The sequence below is a fragment of the Setaria viridis genome, chromosome 2 (genome assembly GCF_005286985.2).
Source record: "Setaria viridis chromosome 2, Setaria_viridis_v4.0, whole genome shotgun sequence".
Taxonomy (NCBI): Eukaryota; Viridiplantae; Streptophyta; class Magnoliopsida; order Poales; family Poaceae; genus Setaria; species Setaria viridis.
Window position 1 is genome coordinate 24,707,990 of NC_048264.2, and position 15,410 is coordinate 24,723,399.

A 15,410-nucleotide genomic window follows, 5' to 3' on the forward strand; every position below is an offset into this window, starting at 1 on the left:
CTAAAGAAGAGGCTCCGTAATTACACTGTGATCATGACCAAGGAACTTAGGTCAAGAAGATGTCAAGAAGAAATTACTATCGAACTACGATCGCTCATTACTTAAGTCTTGGCAAAAGAAAAATTGAGGAGAGTCATTGTCCGGTCATACTGTCCCCCAGCTCGGGGATCAAGATCAACAAGCTATAGCAGCTTTGCCTTTAGAACAACAAATCAGACCATTAAGTTTATGGAAGACATAGGTCTCTCACTTGCTAAAGTTCTAGGGCAAGCCGAACCGCCACCTCCAGAAAAGGTTATATGTAAATGGTCCTTCTAGTTAGGCAAGCCACTAGTCAGGCCTGAATCGGTACGGAAGCTTCCAACTAAGATGTATGATTTCCATCAGGGGTACATGGATCAGTCGACCAATGGAAGGACCATGTTCGCTCTTTTTGTTAAACCAATTGATTATTTCGATGACGGTAAGCAACTGCTATTGTTGGAATTCAAGGATATTTATGAAGTGTACCATTAGGATGCCCTTGATGTCTCTTTTATCAGCGCTTGGGTTCTGTAAGCGAGTGTTTATTAGATGTTTGGGCTCAGATCATTATTGTGTGTGTGTTTTGTCCCACTAACCTTGTATTTCATTTTATGTAGGATACAAATTCAGAGGTGCCGCCGAGAATCTTACTTCAATATCCCACGCTTATTAACCAAAAGCAGATACTGGAACAACCAATGTCTACATTGGACCATATATACAAATTCTTAGAGCAACAGAATTACAAGCATTATATATTACTGCCTTACAACTTTAAGCATTATATACTACTGCCTTACAACTTTAAGTAAGTGTGGTTACCGTCTTTTTTCGATTTCCTTTCCTAACCTAATTAATGTTAGTTCTAATATGAACATTTATGTACATTATAATTATGATTGATAGAAGCAAGGTTATTGTCTTCGATTAGTTGCGGAAACCAAAGAAAGATTACCAAGAAATTGAAGACTACATTAACTTGTAATAATATTGACCTTTATTTCTATGCAAAAGTTTGCTTCTTAAATTTTCACTTAACACTGTATCATTCATTATTTTAATTTACAGCGCATGGAAATGATTCTGTAAGACTCACCATGGTGAATTCAAAGAAAAACATGAATTCAGTACAAATTTTTTGGTATGTATGGAATTTGCACATTTTGTACATTCTATAACACAAATATTTCATAACTTATTTTTTTTCCACTAAAGTGTTTGAGACAGGAACAAGGAAATAATTTATGTGGATACTATGTCTGTGAGCACATGTACCATTTCGTGAAGGACAAGGTGCTATCGGATGATATGAATGTACATAAACTAAACCTATTAATAATTAATTATTATCTAGCTTCTTATATTTTAAATGTTGGTTTATCTTACACATATTTCCAAATTACAGATGATAAGGTCCTGCGTGAGGATAGGATTTTGGCAATCCAAGAAGCACTCCTAGGAATTCTGTTGGACGAGGTGATAAATCCCCAAGGAGAATTTTATTATGGTGGACGTTCAATTGCCTTACCGTAAGAGTCACCATCGGGAGGACAAATTAAGGGGATGAATTATTGTATATATAGTAATTGTATAAATACTAGTTTCATGTGTATAATATATTCTAAGAATTGTATATATAGTAGTTATAATTAATATTATACATATACTATCATGAAATATATATACAACATGCATACAATGCAGTACGAGCGTATACGTATAAAAGTGTACGCTAAGGACGTATAAGTACATGTATATATATAGGTGAAACAACAATTAGCATTAATAGGGAAAAGAATCCAGGATAAAAAAGAAAAAGGTCTTTAGTCCCGGTTGGAATTACTAACCGGGACATGTTATTTATTATGTATTGTGTATTGTTCTCGCATGTTGCATAGTACTTCAGTCATATGCAACGTGGGAGAATAATATCAGCAACATGAGAGAACAACATATGCAACATCATAAAATTCAACAGGTTTTACCTTAAAAAATCTGTTGATGGATAAATAGACACTCCTTTTTATAAAATACCCCTATTTTACTTAATATCTAATATTTTCTCTTTTTTGTACTTCAGGTATGAAAATATAAATAAACTCACTATCTGATGTATAATTTCATAAAATCTTTTAGGATTAGCTGTTCAACTTCATCCCACGCCGTCCACCTGTACATACAAGCATCCTTTATTTTTTTTATTTTTTGAAGGTGGAGGCATCCTTTATTTTGACACTGAAAATTCCGTATCCACTATCCAACTCTTTTAATTTGATGGATATCTTTAGATGGAGACAAAAGTACTCAACAAAATAGCCTATACCTCCCGCTCCATTTTGTAATTTACTAAATTCACTACATGTTTGACTGAGGATATCAGGATAGCATTATTGTGGTGTTTTCATTAGAGAAAAAGCAATAAACATGCATAGAACTAGCAGACGACTTAATGAAAAAAAAGAATTTATGAACAGTAGTAATATAAGCAGCAACATTTATAGGAACTGTTGAAGCTCTTGAGGCAGCAACATGTACTGCTGAAGAGGTCCTTGAACTTAGCCCTCACCGATTATAAGGTGCGTAGTACACAAATAAAGGCAACTAACATTGCCATGTATGCTAAGAAGAAAAAATAGACTGTGTTTGGAACGAAATCCATATATCTTGTCGGCAGCAGAAAAGGAACTAGAGAAATAGCTACTAGCACAGCCGCTGAAGGCATCGCTTTCCAAATCTTCGGTGACCAATTCTTTGACCCATGCACGGCCACTGAGCTCACATCGAGTTTTCGGTTCCCGAACGTTTCCAACTCATTGGTGATCTTTGAGTACGTGAAAAAGGGGGAGCCGTCCGACAAGTAACCGTATACCTTGCCGATGCCACTGATGGCTGGCCAATCTTTGCCACCGGGAACCAAGCTTCGAAGCAGTTCCTCTCTGCCAACGACGGCAAGTGTTTCTGGAGCGGAGCCGTGCTTTCCCAGCCAATCTGGAAGGCTTTTCAGTTCTCCATCCTCGATGCGTAGGTGCTTCACATGTCCCAGCCCACTTACATCTTGCAATCCTGAGCAATCGACGACTGTCAAGGCCTCAAGTGATGGCAGATTAGAGATGCAAGAAAGCCTCTTGCTGTATTGGACGAACAAGTTTTTGAGGTTGCTAACGCTATGGATCGCCTCGATGCTGTCAGCAGAGACGACGCGCATGCTTGTGAGCAGCGTGGAGCACCTGAGGCAAGAGGGGAGGGATCTCAGCTTTGGGCATCTCTCCACATGGAAATTCACCAGGGAAGGCAGGTCACCAGTTTCAAATCCTTCCCATGACTCGAGGCTCCCCATGTCATCCAGATGCAGCTGCTCTAGCTTCGGAAATGCTTGGGTCGGACCTGTTCCTCCCCGCTCGATGGCGCGCAGCTTCGAACAGCAAGAAACCTCTAGCGTCTTCAGCTGTGGTAGCTGTCCCAGAGCCGGGTGCCACTCACAGAATTCGCAATCGGCAATGACAAGCCGCTTGAGGTTTGGGAGATTCTGGATCCAGTTAGGAAACGATTGCCCGTTGAAGCTCACTATTTTCAGGGACTCCAGGCACTGTGGAGGTCGAAGGCTGTTGAGCACATCGTTGAGCCTTTTGTTTTCTTCCTTTGCTACTTCATGGACCTTCCTTGTGCTGCCACATAGCTCAAGCTGTGTTAGGTAAGACTTCCTTGACAACAACGGTCTTTGCAAGTTCAGATGTTCCTCATGAATTCTGTCTATTTTCACTATCTGCAGACTTTGCAGTGAATTTAGATATATCAGGTCTTCCAAAGGCCACCCGCTTGTATCTTTCTCAGTTGAAGCAGCTTTGGAGTTCACTATAAATCCATGAAGTGTTGTTAGCTGCTCCAGGCCTGCTAATCTTGGTAGCACCAGAAGTGGTGCCGTCCCTTCGAGATCAAGGGTCCGCAAGTTGTGCAGCTTACTTATTCCATCTGGAAGTGAATGAAACCTATAGCACCATTGGAGGACCAGGAACTTTAGGTTTTTTAGGTTCCCAATAGACTCCGGGAGCGCTGTGATATCTGTAGATGAAAGATTCAAGAACCTAAGGTGAAATAGAGGTTCCAATGATCCTGGAATGTGCCTAATTCTGGTATTACTAAGGTCTAGCACTCTCAAATGTTTCATCTCCTTGAACACCTGATCAAAAACACGATCGCCCAATGGGTTCCTATACAAAATTACTGTCCTGAAGCGTGATATTGTTACCATTTCTTGAGTGGAAGTGAAATTCAATCTGCAGTTTCCAGTCCACAAGTCCTTCGTAAGGGATTGCAGAATGGTCCTGACACAATCATGCATTCTGCATCTTGGCATGTCAGGTGATTCAATCTCTGGTTCCAGAAGGTTCCTCAGAACCAATTCCTCGTAATACTCCGCAGCGGTATCTTCTGGGCTGCAGTCCTCTTGTTCCTCAATGAAGCCCTCTGATATCCACAGCCGGGTGACATTAAGCTTGCTAATCGTGGAGTCTTCCGGCAGGTGCAAGCAGTACTGGAGGCACTGCTTCAAGTGAGATGGCAAGTCATTGTAGGCCATGCGGATAGGCCCTGCTATGTCCTTCGTGCCATCCGGGATGTCAGCAGAAGACCATCCGTCACATTTAGTACTCACCTCCTTCAATTCCTCATACGGTCGGTCCTTCATTCGTAGGACACCACCTATAACCTTGATAGCCAATGGCACCTTGCCATACTTTTGAACAAGTGTTATCCCAATTACCTTCATGGATGTTTCGAGCTTTTTTTCATCGAGGCAAGCACTTCTGCTAAGCAAAGTCAAACGGTCAGAGATAGACAATTCCTTTACTTTATGGGTGTGAACAGAGTTCACATGTTCAGCAACACTTTCGTCCCCAGTGGTCATCAGAATTCGGCTTCCGTGTTGGACAGGAAAGCAAGTCTCTAGGTAACTTCCATGAATTTGGCGACTCCATACATCATCTATGACCAGCAGAATTCTCTTTCCTTCGAGTATAGAGGCCAACATTTCCTCAATTTTCTCCCTACTACTTCCGCCTTCCCCAGCCTTGATGCCAGCAGCACTTGCAATGGCAGATAACAACCCCATATCATTGAAATCTTTCGAGCTGCGTACCCATAGAACCAAACTAAAAGCACTTCTAGTGCGGGGGTCATCAAATACTTTCCGTGCCAATGTTGTCTTGCCAGCTCCCCTGCAACCAATTATCATGACAAGGTGGCTACTGCTTTGATTAGTGCTTTGTTTGTCGGTTAGTATGCTTATCAGATTCGTCACTTGTAGTTGAACTACATCACCTATGATATCATGATATGGTGTCAGGTCACCAAGAAATTCTGAGTTCAAGCTCTGTCTTGTCGAATTGATTGGTTGAAGATCTAGTTCATGCCACTTCTGTAAAATGTCATTCATTTCCTTAAACAGCACCTCAACAGTAGTTTTTAATCTCCTGGTTTCAACCTCATGGACAGCACTTGATGATGACCGAAACCAATGGCGGATCTGTTGACACGAGATTGATTAATATTCTTAGTGATTGGCATAAAGAAAACAAAAGTAAGTTATTCTTCTAATTTGAACAAAACATACAAATGTGATTAGATTGTTTGAAGATGGGTGGTCAATGCGTGTTCATGAATAAACAGAGGATGGTCGAGTGTGGGGAAACATCAATATCCCATTTCCAGTGACTCTTGATGTTATATATGGATATATTGGACACCAGTGAGCATGCACTATATATAAGGATCTGTTTGGATCCACCCATCTAAACTTTGTCTCTTTTTTAGCTAGCTAAAGGTCAGCTAACTAAATTTTAGCTAAAAAGTCTTTTGCTTTAAATGGATGATCTTAACAATCAGGTTTTCTTTGAATAGACATGTATCCAATTCTATTAATCTAAAAGATAACTGCATTTAAAATGGTTGCCATGAAATTTGTAATTTGTATATCCCTTGGCGAAAACTACTATGCACATAAACATGTATGCTTAATACATGTTTAATTAGGACAGCATATCTAAATGCGTCAAAAAGTTTCATCCTACGGTAGCTTGTTGGGTTATGTACGTGATATATGATAGTATACTCATTTCCCTTTTATTTGAGCAACACATTTAAATTTACTCCTCATCAAGTCTGATTTGTGTGTATTAAACTCAATTCTATAGTAAAGAACCGCACGGAAGGAGAACTTACTGATCTTCTAGCCTCCTCCGCAGGCTGCTGCTGATGCTGCCTCGCCACGCTGCTGTTGTAGTCGTCGAGCGCGTCGTCCAGCTTGTACATGGCGACCCAGCGCTCCTGGAGCCATTTCCTGATGCCCGCGCTGCGGTCGGCGTTGGCGTTGACCAGCAGGGCCGCCTCCGCGCCGGCAGCAAGCCTGGCCGTCTCGGCGGCCGTGTCTACCAGCTGCCTCAGCATGCCGGCTACGGCGGACGCCGGCGAGCCAAGGCTTCCCTCCAGCACAACTCTCCCGGCCATCGCCTTGGCGGATCTCCCTGCACTTGTTCGTCAAGATCGATTAGGCTGGGGATTACGGGATATGGAAGATTTTCCAGATCCGCCCGGCGGTTGCCTCCGATCCGTCTCTACCTGTAACTAAATTATTATCGCCCAATCATCTGCAGTTTAGTTTCCGGTTTCCGCGACTGCGCCAATGTTGACCTGTATTCATTTCAATGGACCCATCCTCTGTTTATTCATCCAATGAAGCTTCTTGTTTTTCTCCGTTCGGGAGCATCCAATGGACCAGATGTAAGCATCTGTAGCTTTAAAAATTGTCCACAACTATAAATATTCCTGGCATATAAATTATAATATATCTTTCGTCCCATTCATCGTGATTTTGACTTTTGGTTAGCTGAGACGTCATCGCATAACTGAGCCTAATAGGTGTAACGAAGATGAAACTCTTCTTTCATATGATAAAACTATCATCCTATTTCCTTATAACTATCCTAAATTTGATAACATGACATATAAGTTAATGTTTTGGTGGGATGCTACGACCTTGTGATTTTACCCTAGGGATGTAGCATTTTTCATTTTTTTTTTCTTTTTGTCATGTTTGGATCCATACCCAACGGTTTACTGTAGGAAAATTGCCCATAGCAATAAGCATAAGGAATGTGAGAAAATCTTGTTGCAAGAAAGCCTGCCCAACCAAACTCCCACCACTAGCCCAACTTGTTCTCACCCGCAACGCAACGAATGGCCTCCCTCCTTGGTGGTAAGGTACCCCTCTACTCTTGTTCGTAATCAACACACTCCTCTCACACACTAAGCATGTATTTGGTTCCGAGATGATATGGGATGGAATCATCTCATCGCTATTTGACCGTCCCACTTTGTGTTTGGTTGAGAGGGATGGATCATCCCGGTTCTTTTTTTGCCTGAGGCATCAAAAGGGATGGTATGGATGCCAATTTCACACCGTTAGTCACAGTAATGTTGGGACCCACATATCATTTGTGGGTCCCACATGTTATCCTCTTTTGATCTTTTTTTCCACCGCGGCCTTTATCTCTTCGTCCTCGAGACGGAGAGCAATCCATCGACCCGGGGTTCCCACTCCCGAGCTCAGCCACTCCCCCGCATCCCAAAGCCGCATGTCGCTGCTGGTGAGCACGGCCCCCGCAGGTAGCCATCTGAGCTCGTCGTCGCTCGGGGTTGCCCCACCCGGGGGGGCTATTGACGGCTGTTAGCATATCAATTTGTGAATCGCGAGCCCACGGATTAGTTGTAGCTCTTCCCTCAGAGAACTCCCCTAAGATTTATCAATCCATGGAACTTATAGCACAAGATCTATTTCAACTACCATTGTTAGTATGAACTTGGTGTTGATGAGTGATTCAGATCCAATCTACTAAGCATGTATAGACAGATTACAGATAGAGTAGAGGTAACCAATCTAGAGCAACCTAGACTATGCATATGTTGTAATTCTGAGCATGGATAGCAAAGCAACACAGATATGATCTTAGTAAAAAGTATCTTTAAAACTACACTTCCGGTCCAGTCCCAAAAACCCCCACCTTACACAAGAAAGATCCTATCACGATCACCTCTATCAGCGCAGGTAGCTTAAGGGCACGATCACAAAAATATGTTATATTCATCAGTAGATCAGGCATGCAAATCTAGTTACCACGACCACAAGAACACCGTAAGCAATCTATCATCGATCATAGATTGAAAAGGAAGCAAACCCGAAAGAGCATAAAACTATAAAAGGAGATACTTAGGCTGCTAAGAACAAGAACACATCTATTATTTCACCATAAATGATTGTACATCACAAGATCACCACCAGGATCCTACCTTGATCTTGATGATTCTAGCTCCAGAACTCCGTCGTGGATCTTCCTAGCAGGGTGATCATGCTAGCCAGGGCTTAGCTATGCTAATCCTTACACAACTACATGGCACTCAGCTATCTGAAGAGGTGTCCCTCAAGCTCCTTCTGCTTCTTTGCTACTTCACGTCGAGTGCGTCGTCTTGGATATGGGGCTCGGTGGATTTTCGGGGTATTCATAGTATGGAGAGCGCGTGGCAAAAATTGAAAGGGGGGCGAAACCCCCAGGCCATCGGCCTGGGCCTTCCTTTTACCCTCTTGCATCCTGCTTCGTCCCCAAGTCTTCTTAGATGTTTTGGAGTCTTATATTCACTTGCATGTGGACTTGTCACGTCGATAGCTTCGAGATAAGATTGAACCTTCATAATTTTCCAAATCTCCGCTTGATCCTCTTTGATTCTGAATTGATCCTTGCCATATCTTCCCAAACTTAGCCCTTAAATCATCTTGGAGGATTGCTTGCCAAAAACAAGCTTGAGAGAGGGCCAGGAGACCATGGGCCGATTGGCCTAGGCCCTTCGAGGACCCGTTGGACTTCGACTTTGTCTGATTCATTGCTTGTTTCAGGCTTTATCCAAAATTAGTCCTTTAGGTCCAATTTCCTGCGAAAATAGAATATCCTCCAAAATATGTTGCACATTTCAAAATAATTAATTTATTAGCTGTGATCAATATTTTAGGTATTAAATTTATATCATTAATGAAGATAAGTAGGGGTAAAAGTTTGTCAATAACGAGCGTCAACAATCCCTCATGCTAAAACCTTGCTCGTCCTCGAGTAAGTCTTCAATAGAAACCAGCGTTGCCTTTCGGTGTTCAATCCTGCACTTAATCACACACAAGAAAACATAATGCTCTCATAGAATTTTTAAATTAATATTCAAGTTGTAACCACCCTTTTCTAATATGGAGGGTAGATATCATTTAAGCACATCCCATAGAAAATTAATTCCCTTGCTCTCAAATTTAAATAATTCTCAAAAGATTTTCAATAAAACTAATTCAAAAAGAAACTGAATCGAGATCAATTATTTAAACTTCATTACAATTGCTCATTGTTCTCTCAGCTCATCAAGTCTCTCAAACCTATGCTAGAACTTCTCCAACCTGTCATCAGTCGTATAATATGTGTAAGGCTTTATCTAGATCTTTGAGAAGGTTAGTCCTAGCAAAAATATTATAATCAGGATATTATAAAAAAAGAGAATTTTGATGGATCTTACTGAGACTTGTCAAAAAGGTCATAAAAAATAATTGCTTATGGAGAGGGAGAGAATGAACACACACACATTTAGATAGTGGACAGGTGCAAGGGCAAAAAATGATCGTGAGACACAAATGAAGTTCTCGTAATCAGATTGCACATGGTTGGAAAATAAGTATGGTATTGGGGACTTTTACAAAGCTTAAAGAACTGAGGAGTACTTTATTTCTCTTTTCTTCTTCTCGTTTTCTTCTTCTCATTTTTTCTTTTACCTTTTTCTTTCTTTTTTTCTTTCTTTCTTTTTCCATAATTTTTTTTCTTTTGCTCCTCAGGACTCTTTGCAATATAATACTTACTCAGCAGTACTCAGAGATAATGTGATGACTCTCCCCCATGCTTAGACGATGCTCGTCCTCGAGCATGAAAATGAAGAAAGATAAACTACTTATGTAAGTACCAAAATCTTTGATCTTCTGAAAAAAATTATTCCTCTGGAGCAACTTCCACGCCAAAATTCAAGGGCAACAGAGAGGAAAATACCCCAAGCCAATCGGCATGGCCCCTTCTAGCCTCCGTTTCTTTCACCTTTTATTCCACGTACTAGTGGACGCCTCTAGGTCTTGATTTTCTTGAAAAGACACGATTAATCTTCTAAATCTTCATCGAAATATTTTCCATACTTCTATGGGGTTGTGGTCAAGGAGGTAGTCACAAAACTAATATATTTGGGTTTGGGTTTGGATGCCCAGTGAGGTTTGTGAGATTTTCAATGTAGAAATTCACAACGCATAGACAGAAAGGCTAGCAATAAAAGGTTACACAAAGGAATGACCAACTTCTAAGTCTCATACCATAGAAACAAATCCTGAATCAATTCACCTAAAAATAAATCTTACAATCTATGGTTCATCATGATATAAAAAATTGGCTTTGGATGGGTAGAGCAATTGCAAGAAGTATTATTGACAAGGTTAGTGCAATGATATTCGAAAATAAAAGAGCCTTTGATGCATTTAAAAGAGATAGCAATAAATAAATATATGGGTCCAAATTATCATAACCTCCACAATAAGTTAAGCTGGTATTTAAGTCAATTTCATATCATGTTAGAGAGAGCATTAGTTTAATGGTGCAATAACCAAGTACAAAAATTATACAGAGCGGCAACGATCATCATTTTTCAACATGACAGGAACTTAAACCATCACAATTTATCACATATCATTAAGTTCAGGTGATGCATTTTTTTATTTAAGCATGTCCTGGTGAAATAAAACTCACAAACTAAAAATAAAGAGAAAATAAAATAGAAAATACTACGCACATCCAATACACATGCTGAAATAAATAAAAGAAAAGAAAAACTCAAACCACACGTGTACTTATTTATTTGGTCCCTTGGTCTTCAGTCCAGATCATCCTGCGCTGGCTCATAGTGTGGCTCACGTTGCTGCTGATGCTCGTAGAACCCCTGCTTGTAGTGCTCCTGTGCTCCACCTTGATACTGATTTGGAGGCACAATTCCCATCATGCTGAACTGATAGGCGATGCTTATGTTTCCATCTTCGTTCCTATCAGTCACGTGCCTCATAGTATCTGCATCTTGTAAAATTCTTTGTATGTACGCGCCTATGGTGCACGCACCTCTCTGTGGCTATGGCAGGTGGCTAAACTGAGAAGACAAAGTAACATACGGTGGACGTCCTTGGAGGGGAGGTGACAGAAAGCCATGATAAGCATATGGTGGTGGTGGTGGATACGCCGGTTGTTGATATCCTTGCTGTGAATATGGGCCTTGCGCCTATGCCTCTGCTAGTGCCTCTGGCCACTGCTGTTGCTACCATCCTTCTGGGACTCTCTCGTAGCTTGGTGCACTCTGGAACTCAGTCTGCTAGTAGATTGAGCTGGGTAGAGGTAATGATACTTCTGGAACTGCTTGGGAGGATGAGCCTTCTTCAATTCTTTGTCCTCTTTTGCCTTTCTTTGCAGGAATTAATATTCCCTCTTCTCTCCAGTTGGTTTTGCCCACATGATATATTCCTAGTTTTCTATCGGACAATTTAACATTTGTAACTCCAACTGTATAACCCTTTTCTTCATCGCCGCCAATTAGATGTGCATTTTTCATTCTCCTGACATCAATGCCTACTCCCTTCACGAACCACTCAGGAATCCTTTCAATATCCGGCTTCAAACATGATGCTATCATCGTGAGGTAGCATTCTGACCCAATGGCTCCAGTTCTGGATATAGCTTTAGCAAGACATCTGTTGATTTATCATATGAAAGTTACTTGCTTCCCCACTACTGCACAATAAAACGAGTTAATCTCGGAATCAGTAATCTTGGTCTTCTTCGTCCTCCCCGAGATATGATGGCTCATCCAGAAATGAAATATTTGCAGGATGGGGTTGCAAATATTTTTCCATTGCCTATTATCTTCCTTGAAAATATTCTTCAAAAACTCCTTCAAGTCTTCTTCTTCTACAGCTCCGAACTCTAGGCATGTGGACTGAAACCCAGCAAGTTCGTAATGCCTTCGAAAGTAATAATTTTCTCTTCATCCCTTATTCTAAAGGAGAGGCATGGAACTTGCGCATCCCCTTGTTCATTCCACCTCATGACCTTTTTCATGGTCATGAACATCTCAACTTCCACATCCAATTGCACGGTGACGGGGCCGTTGAGAGCAAATAGCATCCAACCAGTGTTGCTCAGAAGCTTGTACATATCATTGTGAAACCCAATCTTCTAAAGAAAATCATCGTCAAAGTCGTGGTTGGTGACAATTCTTCCTTCAATATTTTTCAGCCTCTCCTCTTCATCCTTTCTTTTTATTGTGAAGCAGTATGCCGACTTCTTCTTGGTGAAGCCATGTTGAGAGCAAGTTGCTCTCCTTGAAGTTTGTGGTGTGGCTTCGGGTATTCCACGTGGTTCATCAAACCGCATGGAAGAGCCTCTAGTTTCCCGCATTCTGTCGAGAAGCATTCGGTCACTTCGGGGTGGTGCCATGTCAACGTCATTGCCCCGCGGCGACTCAGAGACTAAGTGACGCCGTGAAGCGCTTGACGTAGATGAAACCTCAGTTGATGATCATGACTTGCTTGACCTCCGAAAAAGCCTTCCAATGTTCTTCATTGGTGTACACTTTAAGAAAAACACTCCGCTAGGGTTTCTTGCCGATGAAAAATATGCACAAGAGCAAAGACTAACAAGAGGTGCTTGCTAAAAGTTTTGGTGGATGGAATTTTTGGTCGAGCATTGGTTCTTGAATTTTTCAGAGCTTATGTGCAGTGTTTGGAGTTTTGGATGAAAAATTTGATGAACAAATGAGAGACTGGCTTACCTACCAGGGGGGTGAGCGAGCTTAAAAAGAGCTCAGGACGACCGGCCTCCAATTGGCCTGGCATCTTTTCACCTCCCCTCCTTGTCTCCTTTCTTCCCATGCTTGCTTGACAATTATTGTACTGAATTTTCAGCTCCTTCCGTTGAATGCACCATCCAAGCAATCTCCTCCACTCCTTTGGATTGAAAATGTTGCCACCTTGCTTATCATTTGGTACCTATGTGTCATAGGTGTGTCCTTTCTTCAATTATGCCCATCATCTTATCTTGTGACCTACCCCAAGAGGTATGGCTGCCAACTCCTTTGTATTATTTTGCATGTGTTGGTAGGTAGGAGTGTCCCCATAATGAATCATGTGATCTCAAATCAAACCATTAGTGTTAGTAAAGCTCATAAAATCATCCAAATCATGTTTAGATGCTTATCCTCCTCTAATTTTGAAAATTAAAAATTAACTCAGAGCTAGCAATGAGTTCAAATATATTTTAGAGGAGTTTTGAAGCATCAAAAACAAATGTAAGTTGAAAGGATTTCTGACTACATTAATTTTGGTTGCACTAGTACCGTGGGGTAGTAAGTTTAGGTTCTAATTTTGGCTAAAAGCGAGAGAGAGATTTTGAATGAAATAAATCAAAGGTGGCCGAGAAAAAATCTAATTCTAGAAAAACCGATCAATTTTTCAAGTTTAAGCAAACCAAATTCCTAGGTTTACGCGAGTCCTAGCATGCATCCAAATTTACAAAGTAAGAATAATGTGGGCTCTACTCGTGTATTTATCATGAGAAATAAACTAGGGTAATCATCATGGTCAAGATGAAAACTCTGATAAGATCTGGATATTTGGTTCTAGTTTTTCAAGAAAAATCAAATAAAACTTGGGATGACTCATGTCATTGATTTATGAAAAAGAGAGGAATAGAAAATGACCGAACAAATAAAAATCTAAAAATTATCTTGACCGAAGGGTCCACTTATTAAATGTTTACCAAGTATGACATAGCAAAATCTGCGACTTACTTACATGAAAAGTCAAATGACTTCAGGATTGTCCTCCTAGTAGCTTATTCTTGACTCGATGATCGGGTTGCCTCCTGCAAAGCGCTTTGTTTATAGTCTATAGCTTGACTCTTCGATTCTTCACTTCGGACCAGCGCTCCGTGTAGGCGCTGCAGTCTTTGGCGCCCACTTCTGCACCATCTTGTGCTTCGGTGCAGGCATAGGTTTGGCTATTTTTTTGGTCTTCAAAGGCTGGCGTTCCTCCTTCTTCTAGATGATAGCAACAACTTGTGCTGGTTTCTTTTCTTATGCCTTCTTGTTCTTCTCCTCCTGCTTGACACGGCGATGTGGTGATATATACTTGCTAGAAATCATATTGCATACCTCAAAGCGTGGATGAAACTTGAATACACTTAGCGTGCCATTAATATTGAACTTCATCTTGCCCTTCCCAACATCTATATTTGCTCTTACGGTCTTCAGGAATGGCCTTCCTAGTATAAGTGGGGATTCAGCTCCTTCTCCCATCTCGAGTATCATGAAGTCAACAAGGACAAAGTGATTCTCGATCTTCACAGGTACATCTTCAGCAATGCCTTCAGGATAGCGAACGTTGTTATCTACCAACTCCAGGCACATAGCAGTTGGTTCCGACTCCGGCACACATAGCTTCCTAAACACAACTTTAGGTATGATGCTCACACTCACGCCAAGATCACATAATTCCCTTTCGAACATCAATGTTCCAATTGAACATGGGATGGTTGGACATCGCAGGTCTCTTTTCTTCTCAGGAGCATGATTAGCGATCGCAACACTACACTCTTATGTCATCTTGATGTGGTCTGTAGTGAACTGCGGGATCTCTCGCTTGTTCGTCAGTATATCCTTGAAGTAGCGAGCGTAGGTTGGAACTTGTAGAGCGTCCAGCGGTGGCATATTTATGTTCAACCCGCGCACAACTTCAACAAATTTTTCAAATTGTTCGTTAGTTTCACCTAGATGATGGCGTGGTTTTGCTGGCAGAATCTTGGTGTCATCTTGATCAACCATCTCAAACTCTAGCTCTTCTGTTTTGATCTTCAGAGCTAGGTTAGGTGTCTTCTCCTTTGAAGTCATCTTTGCCTCAGCTGCTAGTTTAGGTTTCCTAGCTCCCGCCAGCCATTCTGGATCTTCTGTTTCGTTGCCTGAGAGAGTTTGAATAGCTTTAGCTATCTTTGGATTCCTCGGTTGTCCCGGCAACTTCCCTTCAGTGCTTGCAAAATGCTCAGCTAACTGTGTAACTTGAGTCTCTAGCATCTTCATCATATTCATCACTTAGTGATTCAAACTTCCGACCTTTGTCACCTTGCTATCAATATTTTCCAAAACCTTGTCCACAGCCTTGAACTTAGTGACAGTGTCTTTGTTAATCTTGTCTTGCTCCTCCATGAACTCCTTCAGCTGAATACGTGGAGGTACTATGT

The 15,410-nt window shown here is 41.3% G+C and overlaps 1 protein-coding gene across 2 annotated transcripts; it reads right to left on the reverse strand.

Moving 5' to 3' along the window:
* Positions 1-2,470: 2,470 nt before the first annotated feature.
* On the reverse strand, positions 2,471-6,751 carry LOC117845741 (disease resistance protein RGA2). Of its 2 annotated transcripts, XM_034726809.2 has the most exons (3): positions 6,637-6,751; positions 6,241-6,542; positions 2,471-5,545 (listed from the first exon to the last, which is right to left on the reverse strand). In XM_034726809.2, the coding sequence occupies exons 2-3, from the start codon at positions 6,523-6,525 to the stop codon at positions 2,594-2,596; spliced, it is 3,237 nt and encodes a 1,078-aa protein (XP_034582700.1). In that variant the 5' UTR covers positions 6,526-6,542; positions 6,637-6,751; the 3' UTR covers positions 2,471-2,593. The 2 variants fall into 2 exon arrangements, with proteins under 2 accessions (XP_034582700.1, XP_034582699.1); XM_034726808.2 differs by having other exon boundaries at positions 6,241-6,710.
* Positions 6,752-15,410: the final 8,659 nt, after the last annotated feature.